Source organism: Castor canadensis, chromosome 9, assembly GCF_047511655.1.
Source record: "Castor canadensis chromosome 9, mCasCan1.hap1v2, whole genome shotgun sequence".
Lineage (NCBI taxonomy): Eukaryota > Metazoa > Chordata > Mammalia > Rodentia > Castoridae > Castor > Castor canadensis.
The window spans coordinates 80,887,937-80,910,306 of NC_133394.1; the positions used below are offsets into that span (position 1 = coordinate 80,887,937).

The 22,370-nt window shown below is 37.7% G+C and overlaps 1 protein-coding gene across 3 annotated transcripts in view; it reads left to right on the top strand.

Annotated features, from left to right (window-relative positions):
* The window catches only part of LOC109687266 (broad substrate specificity ATP-binding cassette transporter ABCG2), a 62,772-nt gene that overhangs the window by 24,503 nt on the left and 15,899 nt on the right, over nucleotides 1-22,370 (top strand). For 2 of the 3 annotated variants that reach the window (XM_020165095.2, XM_020165099.2), the window contains exons 3-9: nucleotides 864-923; nucleotides 1,885-1,999; nucleotides 2,548-2,700; nucleotides 5,063-5,199; nucleotides 8,017-8,168; nucleotides 10,297-10,404; nucleotides 14,707-14,954. In XM_020165095.2, coding sequence (XP_020020684.1) covers nucleotides 864-923; nucleotides 1,885-1,999; nucleotides 2,548-2,700; nucleotides 5,063-5,199; nucleotides 8,017-8,168; nucleotides 10,297-10,404; nucleotides 14,707-14,954 — 973 coding nt within the window. The remainder of the gene's footprint in view (nucleotides 1-863; nucleotides 924-1,884; nucleotides 2,000-2,547; nucleotides 2,701-5,062; nucleotides 5,200-8,016; nucleotides 8,169-10,296; nucleotides 10,405-14,706; nucleotides 14,955-22,370) is intronic. The other variant, XM_020165098.2, reaches the window with a different exon arrangement.

Here is a 22,370-nt window from a genome sequence, read left to right on the forward strand (position 1 = left end):
AGGTTCAATTATTTGTCTTCTTTGGTCTCAGCACAGGTAACATTCCCACAACTATTTTCCTCTTTCCTATTTTTTCTGAATATTCTTCACCCTCTCTCATATATTTAGTTTGTTGAAACATACTGGTGTCCACACTATGTCTATCAGTCCTTAAAGGAATCTCTCTGCTGAAGAGATGTCCCAATGCTTAACCAAGCACTTTCCAGTGCACTTACCAGACACTAAAAGGAAAGAAATGATGTGTCTTGAAGCTTTGTGTTTTACTTTCATAATTAGACATGATTTTTTTTATCTTGAGTATTTAGCAGTGGTAATCCTTTCTTATCCCCTGGTGTGCTTTATCAAGCCTTTGGATCTCTACTTGAGATGTGTTTATTTTTTATCTGATTATATTTTAGTAGTGAGAATACTACTACTGATATCCTATGAATCAGTGATTAATTAATTGTGTGGAACTTGACTACATAGCAAGTGAGAGATTTGGAAATATTGCTCATCAGACATTAGTAACTAGTTGCTCTGTACTTGACACTGAGTTAAAAAGGTGATTGTAATGGAGGTTATTCATGAGAATCTTTTATTTCAAGAACCAGTGAAGGTTGAATGTGTCATTTTCCAAAAAGGATAAGTGGTGTTGAAATACATGAGATAAAGTGAGAGGAATCTGTGCCATTTTTGTACTAGTAACTGACGTCATTTGTGTACTAGACTTCTATTAATCCATGTATTTTTTCTTTAAGAGTTCATGCTTGTGTTCTCTCCATAATTTCATCAACCTGTGCTGAGTATATGCAATTCAGATGTTAAATTTTGAGAACTCATTTGAAGTGGAACAATAAATCATTATGCTTTTGTGTTTACAGTGGGATCATGAAGCCTGGCCTCAATGCTATCATGGGACCCCCAGGTGGAGGCAAATCATTGTGAGTATAACAGAAAGCTTAAGTGAACCTTTCTGTGCAGATATAGTGTACATTTATTTATTTATTTATTGTGAGACTGGGGTTTGAACTCAGGACTTCACATTTGCAAAGCAGGCATTCTGCTACTCTAGGCAGAGTAGACACTGGTCTCTAGTGTCCAGCAAACTATTTGATCCGCTGGCCTCAAACCACAATCCTCTTGATGTCAGTCCTCCCAAGTAGCTAGGATTGTAGGCATGAGTCACTGACACCTGGCTTCAGGGTGCTTTTGAATATTGCTTTTACATGAGCAAGTGATGGGTGTGTACAGACTGGTCATAGATGGTGTGGATGACGTGCCTTTTGGCTAGCATGTGGTTTTGTCCCAAGGACCAGAAAGCCTTATTGGTCAGCTTTACTAACTAGAGAAGATAAAGTGAGTGGTGTACAGTGTTGGGCCATATTAGGAGCTAATGGGTATGGAGAAGAAGGAGATATTAAAAGTAGGGAGATGAAGCAGAAGGTCTAGAGATGGTGTAAGTTTTAAATAAACTAACACACTGTGTGGGTTGGGTTCACCAACATTTATATATATAAAAACAAATGTTATATATATATATACATATAATTTTCTAATTGTACATGCAATTAGGCTTATAAATGTAAATGTATTTATATATTTAACTTTATAATAATATATAATTTTAGTTAAGCCATAGATCTCTTAAGTTGTGTTAAGCCATACATTTTTTAACCATTTTTTTGAAGCAGCTCTTGCGACTTAGCCCAGGCTCCCTTCAAATTCATGACCTTTCTGCCTCAGCTTCCAAATGCTGCATTTACTGTCATGCGCCACTGTGCCTAGGTCATAACTTCTTGACTAGTTAATAATCCAACATAGGCAGAGTTTGGATTTGGGCAGCTGGAGTATAAGGAATGTGTTAAAAGATAAAACCCCATAATAATATATGTCCTTTCATAGGTTGTTAGATGTCTTAGCTGCAAGGAAAGATCCACATGGATTGTCTGGAGATGTCTTGATAAATGGAGCACCTCGACCTGCCAATTTCAGAAGTATTTCAGGTTATGTGTTACAAGTGAGTTTTACTTTAGTTTCATTTTAGGTTACCTCTGACACCTGGGCAAGTGTAGGCAAGTGAGTTGGATTGTAGTTAATTAGGTGACAAGCTCACAGGACCGAGTTTCTCTATACCAGTTTCATAATCTCTCCTTTCGTGAGGGCGATGTTAAATAGAAAGGTGGAGGATCTGGACTATGACCCTTATAGGATAGTTGTAGTAATTCTAGTTGTTAATCATTCCAAAATGTACAACTGTTGTCCTTCCTTCACCTTTCTCCTCCCCCTAGATGTCTTTGGCAAATTCTTGTACAATGGAGTGTAGAAATGTTAGTAGAATTCGTCACAGTTACCTGTTCTCTGCTTGACTGTGCATATAGAGGTAAAATGATTCTTTTGGGATCTGCAGATATCCGTATGTGGAGTTTCTGTACTTTTAGAGTTAAAAAGTTCACCATTAGGTAGAACTGTAGTTATTTTTATGGGTTAAATAACATATACTAGAGTGATAGGAATGGACATAAAAGAGCCTTGATATGTCTCACTGAAGTTCCATTTTGCCTTAAGGAAGATGTCGTGATGGACAGCCTGACAGTGAGAGAAAATTTACAGTTCTCAGCAGCTCTTCGGCTTCCAACAACAATGACGAATGCTGAAAAAAATGAACGAATTAACATGGTTATTAAAGAGTTAGGTCTGGATGCAGTGGCAGACTTCAAGGTAATGTGATAAAACAAACTGTAGAATCACAGGCAGGAAAGAGGAACCCTTAGACCTCCCCCTTGTGGAAATCATGACCTTAATCAGAAGTTTCCTATAATGTATTTGGAGAACGTGAGTGCTTTCTGTAATGATGAGAAAACTTGACAAGTTCCTTAATAGGAAGGTAGAAATTCAGCTAGAAATACTGCAAAATAGTTGAACCTTGGGCATGGAGTCTGGTCTTGTAAAAGCCCTCCCAACATGGCCTCTTCCACAGGATCCTTACCTACCCTCGCTGTTCAAGTCATGGCTCACTTGACCGGTGTTCTGGCCCTCACCTTTTTCTTCTTGTTTTTCTCTTTTCCTTTTTAGCTGCTCTTCTTCCTCTCTTTCTCCAGTAGACTTTTCCACTGTTTTTCTAAGGTACATTTCTGAAATTACAAAGTAACAAGAACCCAAGGACTCTTGTTCTGTATGTTTCACTTTGCTGTAATTATCCTTCCAAAATTATATTTGCCCCCATTAGGATTTACTTATTTGTGCAGTGCTCAGTTATTTTTCTCTGGACTTTCTTTTTGTAGTTTTGTCTCTCATCCCTTCCCTGCTGCTTTCCATTCTTTCCTTTCTTTTGTCACTATTTATTTCCAGACTCTTATCTGCCAGTCTCTGTTACACTTTAGAGACAGGATTATGGGCAAAAGAAATATAGTGGATGAAATAGCTCCTCCTTCTGTGGTTGCTCCCAATCAAGGAGAGGAATTGAGGTGAGTGAGTCAACTTTCAGTTGACCAGCACTATGGAGGTTTTGCTGAGTAGATGTTGGAGCATTTGGTAAAAATGAACCATTTAGAATGAAATGCCTATGGAGTAACCCCTGTGATTCCCACCGTAGGTCATGAAGAATGCTCCTTCTACTGGCTGCTGCTGCCATGGTACTTGCAACAGTCTTCATGTGAAGAATATTTTGTCAGCAATAGTCCTGAGATATCACCATTTACCACTCATTTTTTATTTCTGAGTGGTTGAGTTCTCTTTGCTTTGGCTTTACCTGTCTCCTTGATTTTGTTTTTCCCATTGGGAAAACAATTTCACTCTTTCATTAGTCATTCCCCTAAGTTGCCTTCTTAGATTTTCATGGAAAACATGAAAATCTTCATGTCTTAGAATTCATGCAATCTAATTAATTGGAACAATTTCAATATTTTTACTTTTTATGATATTCCAAATGAAACAGAAATATAGTCTGATTACTATAATTATGTGATTGTCAGACTGTAAGTATAATTGTGTAATTACTAGTACTCTTCACCTAGAATTCTCAGTTGTTAAATTCTTATCCAGTTTCTATAGCTACTTGTTACTGAAGTGTTTTAAAGAAAGTCATAAAATATTTCACCCTGAAAACCTACTATTCATCTATAAAAGAAGCTCATTTGCCTACCTTGCCAATAATACCATTATAACTAACAAAAGACCAGCATTTTCATATCATCAGCATGTAAAGCCCATATTCATTCATATTCTCCAAATTGTCTGCAAGTGTCCTTCTAGTTCATTTCCCACTTCCTGCCTCCCTTAAACCTCTCTACCTCCCTCAGCACACCAGTGACATCCACTAGTTGGAAAGATTGAGCCATTTGCTCTGTGGAACATCCCACCTTCTGGATTTGTCCGAAAGGAGGAATCAGAAATTCTGTTTTCAGTTGGTGTATAGATAGAATCAATTTGGAAAGCCTTACAGAAATTGAAAAGGTGCGAATATTTTGTGGCAGTACTCAAACTTTCTTGGCACCAAGTCTACTAGGGGATATTTTGTGGTGTTTAGGGAGTATTGTTATAAGACTATAAAATAATAATTTACTATAGATGCTTTCCTGTTTCTGCTCCTGTCTTTTCCTTCTTTCTTTTGCTTTTCTTTTTATTTTGAGGCAGGCTCTCACTGTACAGTCCAGGCTTGCCTTGATCTCATGATCCTCCTACCTCAGTCTCCTTAGTGAAGGCAATATAGGCATGTACCATCACGCCTGGGTTCATTTTATCTTTATCTCCTATTTTACAGTACAATTTCACTATGTCAAGGTTTTGTAGGTTTCTAATGTCATAATGGGAACCTAAATACCTGACTTGACAGGGAACATAGAGAACTGTTTAAAGTATGGGCTTCATATCAGATTTCACTACTTAGTAGTTCTCATTTGCGCTTCCGTTTACTCATCTGGCAAAGAAGACTTCTTCTTCTTCCATGTGTCCACTTTTATGTTGTGCTGAATAATAAGGAGAATGAGAAAAAGTATCTCTTTCAGGGTTGCCACACCTTATTTTACTAAATAATAGTGACCATGGTTGTACTTACCAATAATGATAATAAGATATCTTTCAGGTTCGTGCTAGTAGAGAAAGAAAAAGGACTATGATAGGAATGGAGCTGATCACTGATCATCCCATCTTGTTCCTGGATGAACCCACAACTGGTTTAGACTCAAGCACAGCAAGTACTGTCCTTTGGATCCTGAAAAAGTAAATACTTTGGGAAATTTTTTGTTTCATTTATTAAATATCTGGTTTCTTGTATGTACCAGGTATTCTGGTGTGGTAAATTCAGAAGTGAACAACAGATTCTCTTTCTTATTTGCTAAAGGGAAATAGTCAATTAAAGAAAAAGTATTATCAAGAAAGATGATACAAAAATCCAGGTGCTGATGGCACACCTGTAATCCTAGCTACTCGAGAGTGAGAGATCAGGAGGAACAATGTTATAGACCAGCCCGTGCAGATAGTTTCTGAAACCCTATCTTGAAAATACCCAACACATGGGCTGGCAGAGTGGCTCAAGTGGTAGAATGCCCGCCTAGGGAAGGATCAAGCTCTGAGATCAACCCCAGTATCACCAATAAAATAAACTAATTAAAACATTAAAAGAAACATGATACAAAAACATAGAAAAAGATGGCTGTGGTCCAGTGTGGTCCTGTTCTAAACAAGAAGGTCAGGAAAGACCTCAAGCATGTGACAAGTGAGCTGGGAGTGAGTGAGCGAGTGGGACCTGCTTATTGTGGTGGAAGAGAGTTCTAGTTGGAAGGGATAGCCAGTGACTCCACGGCGGAGAATACCTAGTATGTCGGGAATATTAAAGACAGCAGAGGGACTAGAATCCAGTGACCTAAAAGAATGGAAGTTTGTCACGTTCTCTCAGAACAATGCACCACAGATAGTGTGGGGTTATTGTTATAAGACTAATAAATAATAATTTACCATAGATACCTGAAGATACTATTGATAACAGAAATAAATACTTTTTTACTGCTCTGGAGGCCAGTAGTGTGAGATCAAGGTGTCAGCATGTTTGTTTCTGCTGAGGCCTCTCTCATTGACTTGGAGATGACAGTCTTCTCCCCCTGTGTGGCTCTGTGTCCTAATCTCCTCTTAAATGGACCCCAGCCAGATTAGAACCCACTCACTGGCCTTGGTTAATCTCAGTCACCTCTCTGACAACTCTGTCTCCAAGTGCTGTCACTTCCTGAGAGATTGGAGTTAGCACTTCAGCATATGAGCTTTGGGAGGTCACAGTTCATCACATCTTAGTTACAATTGATGTGAGGTGTAGTGGAGCTGGTGGCAGATTACGTAGATGTAGTAAGCCACTGTGAGAAGTATGACTTTTCCTGTCACTGGGGACATAGGAAGCTTTTTGAGAGTTGTAGAGTAATGGCAGCTGTGGAGAAGACTGTTCAGTTGGACCATGGAGAGGCAAAGATGCCAGGAAGGAGGAGGATGAGGGATGATGGTGTCTTAACTAAGATGGTCATGGGGAGAGGTGGGTTGGGTTCTGGATCTGTTTTGAAGATAGAACCAATGGGATTAGACCAGAAATTGGACCTAGGATGTGATGACTGAGAGAATGACTGCCAAGATTTGGGGCCTGACTATAGGGAAGAATGAAGTCAAAGAAATGGCATTTCCTTTTATCAAGAAAGAAGACCATGGCAGAAATGTTTGGAGGAAAAGTTCCAAAAGTTACGTTTTGAGCATCTTCTATAGAATTAATAAAAACTAATTTCAAACCAACAGAAAAGTGCCAAGAAGAGTAGAGAGAAAGCCCCATTCCCTCAACCTAATTCCCACTGTCCATTTCACTGCATTGCTGCCCCATCCTCCTCTCTGTGCCAGACACACCTTCTCCATGTATCCCCTCTCTCTCACTGCCTTGTTTCCTTTAACTGCATGCTGTTATGAGCACGTGCATGCTAGGAAAGAAGAAAAGGAAAGGTGGGAAGATGTCTAAAGGTTTCAAGATTGTAAATTTGACATGTCAACTGCACATATAGTGAAAATGCCAAGTTATTGGTTTGGAGTTCAGGTCCCATGGCAGAGCATATTCATGGCATTTTTGTAATCTATAATGCTGTTAACTGTGTTCTTTAGGTACTGATGAGTTGATATAGAATACCATAATTACTTATGATTTTCTCTGTGTAATACATAATCATTTCACTGTGTAGCCCATGCTGACCTTGAACATTCAATCCTTCCTATCTGCCTCCTGAGTGCTAGGATTAGGATTAGGCAGTGTACAACCATATCTCATTATTTTAATAGCAGTTTTGTATAGTGACTTTGTTTCTGATAAGGGCTGATTCCTGTAAAAAGGTAGTTTATCACTCTTTCTGTCATGGAATCAGACCAGAGATCAAACACTGGATTTGCTTCTCATTAACTGTGACCTTTTGTCCAGTTGCTTAACCTTGTTAGCCTTATCTATAAAAGAAATGATAATATCAGAACCATCTTATAAAAATACTGTGAAAATTGAAATGAAGCTTTCTTGAAATGATTTGCAATGACTTAGTAAATATTAATTGTATTACAAGGCAGAAGAATGAAAAACAGTTCCTAAAGGCCAGAAGACATAAATGATCAATGACAACTGGGCATTTGACCATTGCTTTAATATTTAGTCCATCATTCCTAAACTTGAGTGCACTTATAGATTACCTGGCATGCTTGTTAATCGTATGGACTCCCCGAATCCACCCACAGAGATTCTAGTTCAATATCTTGGAAGATGGACCAGGAATCTGCTTGTGAAAAACATTCTGGTGGATTCTAATCTGTCAATGAAACATCTTTAAAGAAGTCTTAATGTTTTTAGTAAAAAGCATTGCATTTAGGCTCCCCAACTATTAAGTGGAGAATATGAGATCAGCTGAGACATTTGTATGAGAAAATCAAGTTGAACAGGGAGCAAATGATATAATGGCAGCAATAAAGTGTTTTACCACGAAATATGAAGTTCAGATGTTTTAATGACTTATTGTTTTCCCTCTTTTAACTTAGGAAGGCTAAGCAGGGATGTACAATCATCTTCTCCATTCACCAGCCTCAGTATTCCATCTTCAGGTTGTTTGACAGCCTCACTTTAGTGGCCTCAGGAAAACTAATGTTCCATGGGCCTGCACAGGAGGCCTTGGGATACTTTGAATCAGCAGGTATGGTTGACTTTCATGTTGTTGGTGCTTTATTCATAGATTCCTGGAATAGAGCAGAGGGGTCAGTGGTTGTGATATTTGATGTTTGCATAGATGTACCTTGGCTTCCACTATGCTAAAACACCTTTGGTGAAAAACAGGTCACGGTAAAGAGAGGTCACAAAGGAGAAAGGGATCATAAAAGAAGGAAGTTAAGAAGGTGAATATGGTTGATGTACTTCCTATATAAAAATGAGTATAGAATTTTTTTAAACCTGTTGAAATCACCATAAGAAGGAAACTAAGGTAAAAAGGAGAAAAATAGAGGCATGGACCAATTTGGATTATAATACATATATACACAGAAATGTCACAATGAAATGCCTTGCATAGCTATCTTAAAGGAACAAAAATATCATTTTTTTTCAAAATCAGAGAATAGGAGGGCAGAACAGTTTTTGTCTGGGGGATTAGTAATGGTGGGGGAGCAGGATGTGGGTGGGTGAATATGGTGCAAATACTGTGTATGTGTGTATATAAATGGAAAAAGGAGACCTGCATAAACTATTCCAGGAAAGGGGCCAGAGGAGGATAAAGGAGGATAATGGAGGGGGTGAAGTCAGCTATGATATATTTGGTATATTCTAAGAACTCTTGTAAATGCCACAGTGTTCCCCCAGCGCAACAATAAAAAAATTACAAATAAATTACAAAAATTAAATAAAACATCTTTTGTTAGTTTGGTGTGAGAATTTTGTTCTTTTTGGAGAACTTGCTGTTGTTTAGGTCTCTTTCCACGTCCTGTCCTATTTCAGTATTCATGCATGTGTCCAAGTGTTTCTACTGGGCCCTTGTGTCTTTGGTGTCCAGTTATGGTGACCTTCCCTGAAAACTCAGAAATAAACAGAATTTACAGCAAGGTATTCTGTCATTTAAATAGTTTTGGAAAGATCCAGTCTCTCTGTCTTTCTCACCATATAAGGGAGTGGGTTTTCCACTTTCCCTGGCTTGTGATCTTGCTCTCCCTTGATTATCATCATGGAGAGGCCACTTAATGTTCTAGTGACGTTAGATTGAAGATTTAGTCTATGAATAGGTGCAGTGACCTGTTAGTCAATATGATGTTCAGGCCTAAATCTGACTTTGATTGATCACCATTTCTGGAGGCCAGGTTCTTTCTATTTCAGATTGTATTATGTGATTTTTTTCAAATGTCTCATATACTCTGGGTCATTTTAGAGATACTTGGATATGATTAAAGATGTTTTTCTGTGACTCCAAATACAGTTTGAATGTTCACTTTCTTTCTTAATTTGTTTCTGTTTAATCTCTGTCATTTAAAAATATTCAAGCATAAATGAGTCTGGGAAGTCCAGGTAAGATGATCTGAAGAGTCAGAGGTCAGGACAAGTTCAGATGATTGTACCCTAAGAAGCTGAGGTCAGAGTTCAGATGTGCCCTGGTGGCTGCTCTGGGGATGTGTTCTCCATTTGGGATTATGGCATCTTGACAGGTGATAATTGCAACCTTTGAACTGAAGTCAAGAAGCGTTCATTTTTAAATTTTTAAAAATTTATTTTTAATTATCATGCATTAATAAAATAAGACCATTTCATTGTGATAATTCCATAGGTACATATGGTATACCTTGAACAAGTTCACCCTCTCCATTATATTCCCATTCTCCCCTTTTCCAATCAGTGGAGAAGCAATCACTGTTGGCATGTGCACTGCTGTTGCAGCATCCCTTAGGTGGAGTTGCAGAGCACAAGGAACCCGCACAGTGAATGCGTTTTTTTCTTAGACCTAGCTTTGGGTTTATGAAGAAGCACTGAGAAGCACCAGAGCTTCAGTAGCTGTTTTGGGTTTCATGATTATGTATGATGCGTAAAGACATGTGTATGATGTTCTGAAGAATGTAACATTGGTGTTGTGTATCTTCCTTTTTTGCTGGGAGACAGTGGTTGAAATATTGTGTGGATCAGTATATAAAAAGAAAGATATAGTAGTAAGAGGAGAGAGAACAAGAAAAAGAGGAGACCTTGTTAGAATGTGTCTTCTGTAGCCTCATCTCTCTCACCCTCTGAAAAGTGAGTCCTTTTTATTTTGCCAGACCATCAGGTCTGTGACCTTGGGTTGCTTTCTTCAGTAGGTTATCAGTGTGGCACCCACAACAACCCTGCAGACTTCTTCCTGGATGTGATTAATGGAGACTTCTCTGGTGTGGCATCAAACAGAGAGGAAGAAGACTTTGAAGGTATGTGAATCTCTTAGCTCACAGATTTTTGGCTAGTTGATTTTTCTGAAGTTCAGCAGTGTGCTTTTTCATTAAGAAATGGCTGTGTGAATTTACATCAATGCACCGTTCTGATACTGGTGGACAGATAGACTATTGTCCCTAAGTGCTGTGGATGTTTTGATTTAAATGAACAATATAAATATATGGTAATATTAGTTGTAAGGTGAGTGTCATTAAAAAATCATATGCTCATTATTTATTTTAATTTTCTTTCTTGTATTATGGTGGGCCTGGGGTTTGAACTCAGGACTTTGCACTTGCCAAACAGATGTTTTACCATTTGAGCATAGCTCAGTTCATTTTGCTCTGGTTGTTTTGGAGGTGCAGTCTCATGTACTATTTTGCCTGGGCTTCCCTTGAACTGAGATTCTCTTGCACTCAGTCTTACAAGTATCTAGGAATACAGGTGTGAGAGCCACAAGTGCCCAGCTTTTCTTTTGATTTCTTGAGACACAGTTTGGCTATGTATCCCAGGCTGGCTTTAACCTCATGATCTTTCTGCCTCTGATATCCCAAGTGCTGAGATTATAGCCATGTACCGCAAACCATGCTTTGTTTATAATATTTTTAAAATAAGAACTGACACTGTGCAATTGCACATGGTAGAAAGCTAGCACAAGATTTAAAAATAATTTTTTATTAGGAGATATTTCTCTTAAAGGGAGATGCATTGTGACCTTTCTGAATAGGTTTACATTATGCATTGGTTAGATTGCCACCCCTATCTCTCTCCCTCAACCCCCTTCCATCCCACTTTAAGCAGTCGCAAGAGGTTTCATTGTTCTGTTTTGTATAAGTATATGGAGTCCATCAATCATATTCCTTCATCTTAATCTCCTTTGTTCACCCTCCCCATCCCACAAATGTCCCCTATAAACGGTTACTATTTTACTGTCCTGTCTTTCATTATTAGTTTCTAAGTTGCTGTTCAAAGGGACTTCTCAGTGTATCTCCACTGTGAGTATACTTTACTTTGGTCATTTCAATCCCTTCCATTGCTCTCTCTTACCCCTTCCCCACCATGCCCCATTTTTCAACAGCTTTCCTTTTTTTTATAAAATAATTTTTATTTTGATATGTTAAATTATGCATAGTAAGGGTTTGATTGTGACATTTCCAAACATGCTTATAATGTGTTTTGGTCATATCAACTCCCTCTATTACTCTTTGTTATTCCCTCTTTTCCTTCTCTCTTTCCCCTTCCTTTTCTACCTCCCTAGTAGTGCCAGTTTTACTTTCATAACATTAGGGTTTTTTGTTTTGTTTTCCCCTGGCTTCTACAAATGTGTACTTGTCTTTGGGGACTGGTTTATTTCACTTAACATGAAGTGTTCTATCCATTTTTCAGCAAACAACATCATTTAATTCTTTTTAATGGCTAAATAGAGCTCCATCATATATATACACCACATTTCCTTTATCCATGCATCTGTTGATGGGCATCTAGGCTGGTCCCATAATTTGGATATTGTGAATCATGCTCTGATACACATGGGTATATAGTTATCTTTAGATTGAGCTGATTTTGATTCCTTTGGGTATATAACCCAGAAGTATTATGACTGGATCATATGATAAGGTTTATTTTTAACTTTTTGAGTGACTTCCATGCACAGTTTGTAAATCAATTTTTGATGGTAATTTAGCAAAAGCTTTAAATTACTTACGATATTACTCCTAGTAATTTTGGTTATGGATATTTATCTCAGGAAATAATTCTAGATACAAGCTGAATTCTGTACCTATATATGCTTTATAACTTTATATATAATACTGAAAAACATGCCTTATATCCTCTACCTTCACAGATGTTAAGTATTACAGTATTGTTAAAGTTCTCATTCCCTTTTCCTTTTCCTCCTTCCCCAAGTTCCATAGTGTAGTTCCACTGTTACATACATGTTCTACAGTAGGTTTATATACGATTTTTTGTGTGTCTATGTTCATCTTTTGAATCTATCTTCCACATATGAGAGAAAACCTGTGACCTTTGTCTTTCTGAATCTGACCTATTTCACTTACCATGTTGTCCTCAAATTGCATCCATTTACCCTCAGGCCACATGATATCATTCTTCTTTAGGGCTGAGTAAAACTCCATTTTATATGTACATATAAACATACCACATTTTCTTGATCCATTTGTCAGTGGTAGGACATCTGGAATGTTTTCATAGCTTGCCTGTTATGAACTGTGCTGCAGTAAACATCGTTATGCAGGTGTCTCTATTGTATCCTGATTTGTGTTCCTTTGGATAGATGCCCAGGAGTGGTATTACTGGGTCATGTGGCAGTTCTATTTTTAACTTTTTGAGGAATATGCCTGTTGCTTTCTATAACAGTTGTACTAATTTGTATTCTCACCAACAGTATAAAAGTGTTCCTGTTTCACCACATCCTCATCAGTATTTGTTGTTTTTGCTCTTGAAGATGGCCATTCTAACTGGGGTGAGATGAAATCTTAGTGTAGTTTTGATTTGCATTTCTTTTATAGCCAAGGAAACGGAACAATTCTTCATGCATTTATTGGCCATTTCTCTTCCTTTGAGAATTCCCTACTCAATTCATGTGCGCATTTCTTCATAGAGATGTTGATTCTTTGGGGATTGAGTTTTTGAGTTCCCTGCAGATTCTGGATATTAGTACTTTATCAGATAAATAGCTGGCAAAGATTTTTTCACATTCTGTGGGCTGTCTCTTAAGTCCAGTGACTGTTTCTTTTGCCATGCAGAAGCTCTTCAGTTTGATGCAGTCCCATTTGTTCATCTTTTCACTTAGATGCTGAACATTTGGAGTTCTATTTAGGAAGTAATTCCTTATGCCTGTATACTTCCTGTAGTTGGTTCAAATTTTCAGGCCTTATATTACGGTCTTTGGTCCACTTTGAGTTGATATTGATACAGAGTGAGAGACAGGGGTCTAGTTTCAGTCCTCTTCATGTGGCTATCCAGTTTTCCCAGCAACATTTGTTGAAGAGGCTGTCTTTTCTCCATAGTGTGCTTTGGCCTCCTTTGTTGATAATCAGTTGGCTATAGCTGCATGAGTTTATGTCTGGGTCTTCTATTCTAACCCATTGTTCTTCATTTTGGTTTTTGTGCCAATACCATGCTGTTTTCATCGTTATGGCTGTGTAGTTGCTTTGAAGTTGGGGATTGTGATACCTCCAGTATTGGACTTTTTGCTCAGAATTGTTTGGTTATTTGAAGTCTTTTGTGTTTCCATATGCATTTTAAAATTGATTTTTCTATTTCTGTGAAGAATCTCATTGGGATTTTGATAGGGATTGCATTGAGCATTTAGATGGCTTTTGGTAGTACAACAATTTTCACAATGTTGATTCTGCCAATCCACAAACATGGAAGGCTTTCCATCTTCTGATGTCTTCTTCAATTTCTCTCTTCGGTGGTTTATAGTTTTCATTGAAAAAATCTTTTATTTCTATCATTAAATTTATTCCTATGTATTTTACTTTGGCGGGGGGCGCTATCTTAAGTGAGATTGTTTCCCTGATTCTTTCTCAGTCTGTTCTTTATTAGTATGCAGGAAGACTACTGATTTCTGTATATTAATTTTGTATCCTGCTACTTTTCCAAAAGAATATATGATTTCTAAGAGTTTTTTCCTGGAGTTTTTAGAGTCATTTAGGTATAGGGTCATGGCATCTGCAAATGAGAACAGTTTGATTTCTTCCTTCCTTATTTGAATCCCCTTTTTTTCTTGTTCTTGTCTTAGTTCTCTAGCTAGGAATTCCAAAACTATATTAAATAGGAGTGAGGAAATTAGGTATCCTTGTCTTGTTCCTGACTTTGGTGGTAATGGTTTCAGTTGTTCTCCATTTAATATAATGTGAGCTGGTTGGTTTGTTGTATAACCTTTATTATGTTGAGGAACATTCCTTCTATTCCTATTTTCTTTAGTGCTTTTATCATGAAATGGTGCTGAATTTGGTAAAGACTTTTTTCTAAATGTGCAAGACTTTTATATTTAGAATTATAACGTTATATGTTATGAAGTCTATTTTAAGAATTAGGGTCCAAATGTTATGAAGAGTGCATTGTATTTACTTTATGCATGGATTACTCCAGCTTTCAGGTCAATTAGCTGTGTTTTTATTCATGTAAAACAACAGCAAAGCAGTAATTACTTTGTAGATGATATTTAGAATGTGGTGTTATTTAAAAAGCAAGTTGCAGAAAAAAGTGTTAAATCAGTTGTCACTTGTTGATAGTGTTTCCCTTCTTTATCCATTTTCATTCTAAAGCCAATGAAACTGAAGAATTTGTCAAGACAAAAAAGCCTGTTATAGGACAATTAGTTGAGTTTTATATCAACTCCTCCTTCTATAGAGAAACCAAAACCAAATTAGACAAACTGTCAGGTGTTCATGAAGCGAAGAGCTTGGCCTTCAAGGAGATCACCTATGTCACCTCCTTCTGTGATCAGCTCAGATGGATTATCTGGCGTTCATTCAAAAACTATCTGGGATTTCCCCAAGTCACTTTTATTCAGGTAACTGCATGATTTTTTTTTATAGTTTTATTATTCATATGTGCATACAAGGCTTGGGTCATTTCTTCCCCCTGCCCCCACCCCCTCCCTTACCACCCACTCCACCCCCTCCCTCATCCCCCACCCCTCAATACCCAGCAGAAACTATTTTGCCCTTGTCTCTAATTTTGTTGAAGAGAGAATATAAGCAATAATAGAAAGGAACAAGTGTTTTTGCTGGTTGAGATAAGGCTAGCTATACAGGGAGTTGACTCACATTAATTTCCTGTGCGTGTGTGTTACCTTCTAGGTTAATTCATTTTGATCTAACCTTTTCTCTAGTACCTGTTCCCCTTTTCCTATTGGCCTCAGTTGCTTTAAGGTATCTGCTTTAGTTTCTCTGCGTTAAGGGCAACAAATGCTAGCTAATTTTTTAGGTGTCTTACCTATCCTCACCCCTCCCTTGTATGCTCTCGCTTTTATGATGTGCTCAAAGTCCAGTCCCCTTGTTGTGTTTGTCCTTGATCTAATGTCCGCATATGAGGGAGAACATACGATTTTTGGTCTTTTGGGCCAGGCTAACCTAACTCAGAATGATGTTCTCCAATTCCATCCTTTCACCGGCAAATGATAACATTTTGTTCTTCTTCATGGCTGCATAGAATTCCATTGTGTATAGATACCACATTTTCTTAATCCATTCGTCAGTGGTGGGGCATCTTGGCTGTTTCCATAACTTGGCTATTGTGAATAGTGCCACAATAAACATGGGTGTGCAGGTGCCTCTGGAGTAACCTGTGTCACAGTCTTTTGGGTATATCCCCAAGAGTGGTATTGCTGGATCAAATGGTACATCAATGTTTAGCTTTTTAAGTAGCCTCCAAATTTTTTCCAGAGTGGTTGTACTAGTCTACATTCCCACCAACAGTGTAAGAATTCATTTTTCCCCACATCCTCGCCAACACCAGTTGTTCGTGGTGTTGCTAATAATGGCTGTTTTAACAGGGGTGAGGTGGAATCTTAGTGTGGTTTTAATTTGCATTTCTTTTATTGCTAGAGATGGTGAGCATTTTTTCATGTGTTTTTTTGGCCATTTGAATTTCTTCTTTTGAGAAAGTTCTGTTTAGTTCACTTGCCCATTTCTTTATTGGTTCATTAGTTTTGGGAGAATTTAGTTTTTTAAGTTCCCTATATATTCTGGTTATCGGTCCTTTGTCTGATGTGTAGCTGACAAATATATTCTCCCACTCTGTGGGTGTTCTCTTCAGTTTAGAGACCATTTCTTTTGAAGAACAGAAGCTTTTTAGTTTTATGTAGTCCCATTTATCTATGCTATCTCTTAGTTGCTGTGCTGCTGGGGTTTCATTGAGAAAGTTCTTACCTATACCTAGTAACTCCAGAGTAGTTCCTACTCTTTCTTCTACCAACTTTAGAGTTTGTGGTCTGATATTAAGATCCTTGATCCATTTTGAGTTAATCTTGGTATAGGGTGATATACATGGATCTAGTTTCAGTTTTTTGCAGACTGCTAACCAGTTTTCCCAGCAGTTTTTGTTGAAGAGGCTGCTATTTCTCCATCATATATTTTTAGTTCCTTTGTCAAAGACAAGTTGGTTATAGTTGTGTGGCTTCATATCTGAGTCCTCTATTCTGTTCCACTGGTCTTCATGTCTGTTTTTGTGCCAGTACCATGCTGTTTTTATCGTTACTGCTTTGTAATATAGTTTGAAGTCAGGTATTGTGATACCTTCAGCATTGTTCTTTTGACTGAGTATTGCCTTGGCTATTCATGGCCTCTTGTGTTTCCATATAAATTTCACAGTAGATTTTTCAATCTCTTTAATGAATGTCATTGGAATTTTGATGGGAATTGCAGTAAACATGTAGATTACTTCTGGGAGTATAGACATTTTTACTATGTTGATTCTACCAATCCATGAGCATGGGAGATCTCTCCACTTTCTATAGTCTTCCTCAATCTCTTTCTTCAGAAGTGTATAGTTTTCCTTGTAGAGGTCTTTCACATCTTTTGTTAGGTTTACACCTAGGTATTTGATTTTTTTTTGAGGCTATTATAAATGGAATTGTTTTCATACATTCTTTTTCAGTTTGCTCATTGTTAGTATATAGAAATACTAATGATTTTTCTATGTTGATTTTATATCCTGCTACCTTGCCATAGCTATTGATGATGTCTAGAAGCTTCTGAGTAGAGTTTTTTGGGTCTTTAAGGTATAGGATCATGTTGTCTGCAAATAGGGATATTTTGACAGTTTCTTTACCTATTTGTATTCCTTTTATTCCTTCTTCTTGCCTAATTGCTCTGGCTAGGAATTCCAGTACTATGTTGAATAGGAGTGGAGATAGTGGGCATCCTTGTCTGGTTCCTGATTTTAGAGGGAATGGTTTCAGTTTTTCTCCGTTAAGTATAATGCTGGCTGTAGGTTTGTCATATATAGCTTTTTTAATGTTGAGGAACTTTCCTTCTATTCCTAGTTTTCTTAGAGCTTTTATCATGAAATGATGTTGGATCTTATCAAAGGCTTTTTCTGCATCTATTGAGATGATCAAGTGGTTTTTGCCTTTGCTTCTGTTAATGTGGTTTATTATGTTTATTGATTTTTGTATGTTGAACAACCCCTGCATTCCTGGGATGAAGCCTACTTGGTCGTGGTGAATAATCTTTATGATGTGTTGTTGAATTCGGTTTGCCATTATTTTGTTGAGCATTTTTGCATCAATGTTCATTAAGGAGATTGGCCTATAGTTCTCCTTTTTGGCAGTGTCTTTGCCTGGTCATGGGATAAGTGAAATACTGGCTTCATAAAATGTGTTTGGCAGTTTTCCTTCCCTTTCTATTTCATGGAACAGTTTAAGGAGGGTTGATATCAGTTTTTCTTTAAAGGTCTGATAGAATTCAGCAGAGAATCCACCAGGTCCTGGACCTTTTCTTTTTGGGGAGACTCTTGATTGCTGCTTTAATTTCATTTTGTGTTATAGATCTATTCAGGTGATTAATTTCCTCTTGGTTCAGTTTTGGATGATCATATGTATATAGAAATCTGTCCATTTCGTTAAGATTTTCAAATTTATTTGAATATAGGTTCTCAAAGTAGTCTCTGATGATTTCCTGGACTTCCATGGTGTTTGTTGTTATCTCCCCTTTTGCATTCCTGATTCTACTAATTTGGGCTTTTTTTCCTCATTTTAGTCAGGTTTACCAGGGGCCTATCGATCTTGTTTATTTTTTAAAAGAACCAACTTTTTGTTTCATTAATTCTTTGTATGGTTTTTTTGGTTTCTATTTTGTTGATTTTAGCTCTTATTTTTATTATTTCTTTCCTTCTATTTGTTTTGGAATTTGCTTGTTCTTGTTTTTCTAGGAATTTGATATGTATCATTAGGTCATTGATTTTTCAGTCTTTTTAATGTATGCACTCATGGTTGTAAACTTTCCTCTCAGGACTGTCTTTGCTGTGTCCCATAGGTTCCTGTAGGTTGTGTTTTCATTTTCATTGACTTCCAGGAACTTTTTAATTTCCTCTTTTATTTCATCAATGTTCCATTGTTCATTAAGTAGTGAGTTATTTAGTTTCCAGCTGTTTGCATGTTTTTTGTCTTTACTTTTGTTGTTGAGTTCTACTTTTACTGCATTGTGATCAAATAGTATGCATGGTATAATTTCTATTTTCTTGTATTTGCTGAGGCTTGCTTTGTGCCCTAGGACATGATCTATTTTGGAGAAGGTTCCATGGGCTGCTGAGAAGAATGTATATTGTGTAAAAGTTGGATGAAATGTTCTGTAGACATCAAGTAGGTCCATTTGATCTATTGTATATTTTAGATCTTGGATTTCTTTATTGAGTTTTTGTTTGGATGACCTATCTATTGATGATAATGGTGGGTTAAAGTCTCCCACAACTACTTTGTTAGTGTTAATATATGCTTTTATGTCTTTCAGGGTATGTTTGATGAAATTGGGTGCGTTGACATTGGGTGCATACAGATTGATGATTATTATTTCCTTTTGGTCTATTTCCCCTTTTCTTAGTATAGAATGTCCTTCTTTATCTCGTTTGATCAGTGTAGGTTTGAAGTCTACTTTGTCAGAGATAAGTATTGCTACTCCTGCCTGTTTTCAGGGGCCATTGGCTTGGTAAATCTTCTTCCAGCCTTTCATCCTAAGCCTATGCTTATTTCTGTCAGTGAGATGGGTCTCCTATAAGCAACCAATTGTTGGATCTTCCTTTTTAATCCATTTTGTCAAGCGGTTCCTTTTGATGGGTGAATTAAGTCCGTTAACATTAAGCGTTAGTACTGATAGGTATGTGGTGATTCCTGTCACTTAGTTGTCTTAGTTGTTTGAAGGTTTGATTGTGTGTACCTAAGTTGAGGTTACTCTCTACTGTCTTGCTTTTTCTTTTCCTGTGGTTTGGTGCTGCCTGTCTTTTCATTGTTAAGTTGGGTTTCACTTTCTGTGTGCAGAATCCCTTGAAGAATCTTTTGTAGTTGTGGCTTTGTGGTCACATATTGTTTTAGTTTCTGCTTATCATGGAAGACTTTTATTGCTCCATCTATTTTGAATAATAGTTTTGCTGGTTAGAGTATCCTGGGGTTGAAGTTATTTTCATTCAGTGCCCGGAAGATCTCACCCCACGATCTTCTTGCTTTTAATGTTTTTGTTGAGAAGTCTGCTGTGATTTTGATGGGTTTACCTTTGTATGTTACTTGTTTTTCTCTCTTACAGCCTTCAATATTCTTTCCTTAGTTTCTGATCTTGTTGTTTTAATGATGATATGTCATGGGGTAGTTCTATTTTGATCTGGTCTGTTTGGTGCCCTGGAGGCCTCTTACATTTGTATGGTAATATCTTTCTCTAGATTTGGGAAATTTTCCGTTATTATTTTGTTGAATATATAACGCATTCCCTTTGCTTGCACCTTTCTTCGATGCCCATGATTCTAGGTTTGGTCTTTTGATGGAGTCGGTGAGTTCTTGCATTTTCTTTTCACTGGTCTTGAGTTGTTTATTAGTTCTTTGGTTTTTCCTTTAATTACTATTTCATCTTCAAGTTCTGAGATTCTGTGTTCTGTTTGTTCTATTCTGCTAAATTGGCCTTCCATTTTGTTTTGCAGTTCTATGTCATTGTTTTTTCTGAGGTTTTCCATATCCTGGGTGGTGTCCTCTTTAATGTTGTCTATTTTTGTCCTGAGTTCATTTATCTGTTTATTCATCGTGTTCTCTGTTTTACTTTGGTGTTTATACAGTGCTTCTATGGTTTCCTTTATTTCTTCTTTTGCTTTCTCAAATTCTCTATTTTTGTTGTCTTGGAATTTCTTGAGTGTCTCCTGTACATTTTGGTTGACCCTATCCAGTATCATCTCTATAAAATTCTCATTGAGTACCTGTAGTATGTCTTCTTTTAAATTATTCTTGTGGGCTTCATTGGGTCCTTTGGCATAGTTTATCTTCATTTTGTTGGAGTCTGGATCTGAGTATCTGTTTTCTTCATTCCCCTCTGATTCCTGTACTAATTTTTTGCTGTGCGGAAACTGGTTTCCCTGTTTTTTCTGTCTTCCTGTCATTGTCTTTGGTGTTGTTACTGTCCCTGTACTGTGTGCAATTAAGTATTTTCTAGCTTGTTATAATAACAATGGAAGGGTGAGAGGAGATGGAAAGCAAGAAGTAAAGAAAAGGGAAAAACAAATAAACAGACAAGGAGAAAACAGAACAAGGAATTAGACAAGAAAGTTTCAAAGGTATAAACAGGGAGTGTTAGTGTACTAATTGACAGTAAGCTGAACAGACATTAGAGAGACAGAGAGAGGATTGAAAATCAAAAATAAAAAAATAAAGATAAGAATAAAAATAAAAAATAAGTAAATGAAAGAAATATATATATATATAAAATAAAATGAAAAATAGAAAATTTAAAAAAAACAAAAAAACAAAAAAACCTCCAAGTTCAAATGCAATGAAGTTTCAGTCTTAATAATTTGGGTGTCTGTCTCAGTCTCCAATCCTGGAGATGGTGCCTCAGATGTTGTTCTGTAGTTGTCTCATCAAAGGGGATGCATAAATTAGAACAAAACTACACACACACACACACACACACACACATAAAAAAACCCCACCAAGTGTCCCAAGTTCAAATGCAATATAGTTTCAGTAAGTTTTTCAGCATGCAGATGTAATTCAGTTGTTCTCTCATCAAAGGTAGGGAGAAAAAGAAAAAAAAAAAAAGAGTCTTGGGACAGTTCTGAGAATGGTATCTGCAGCTGTGGCTTACCTGCCTGCTGCTTTCAGCCTGCTGTTGCTGGTGGCGTTATTTATGCAGATCTCAGGGGTGAGCTTAGCACTAACCTGGCCCTGCAGGCTTTGTTTACTCAGAGTCTTCTGTGCACCTCTGCTACAAGCTTTCCCCTTTCCAAGCACACTGGGGAACATGACACTGCACCTGCTTTCTCAGGTCTGTGTGTTTATTTACAGTTCACATGGGAAGTGGGTCCTCTCCTGTGGAGTTTTCCTCCCTCCACCACTCTCACAAGCTTTCCAACTTCTGGTTGCTGGGCACGCTGGGCACGCACCCCCGCTCCCACCAGAGCCTCTCCAGCCTGCCCAGCTTGTTTATTTTACAGTCCCAGGAAGGATTCCCCTTCCCCAATCTTCAGCACTCAGTGCACCCCACCCTCTTTCCCACGTGTCTTTATTGTTCTTATTGCTTATTACTCAGTTTCTCTTTTTTCCAAGGGTGGAGGTTGGTCTGTCCAGGGTGCTATGCTGCTCTGGCCCGGGGTTGTCTGTGGTAGTACCGCGATACCGCTAAGCTCACCTTGTCTGCATCCTCCCAAGCCGTCTGGGTGCGGGTGACTGGCAGCCCGGGGGGCCCTCCTGATTTCTCCATTTAATGTGAAATGGAGATGCTCTGTGCCGGCTGGAGGTGTGGAGGGGTCAAAGTTTTGCCACTTCTCGGCAGTTTTGCCTGCAAGGTGTGTCTCCAGCGTCTCTCCAAGATTTCACTATAGGAGGCATGCTTTCTGCTTCCTCCCTCTAGCTGCCATCTTAGAATCTTCCCGGGTGATTGTTTTAACTGTGCTGTGAAATGCTGATGCGGGAGCAATCGGCTGTGATGTGGTGAGGCTCAGGTTCATGCTTATCTGCTTCCCACCTTCCTCTTACTTGTATCTCCACTCCATTCATGACATAGAGACAGTTGATAGAACAAAGAAAACACAACTAAGTTGTTAGTATGCAGTATTTTTCTGGTGGGTTTTTTGTTGTTGTTATTTTAGACACTGGATTCAAAATTTTGGTTGATTTAGAGAAGCTATAATGGATAATTTGAGTAGAATTTTGTTTTCAAAAGTTGTATGCATGTCATTCACATTTGGGGTTTTCCACTTTCATTCACAGGTTCAGTCAACAAATTCAACACAA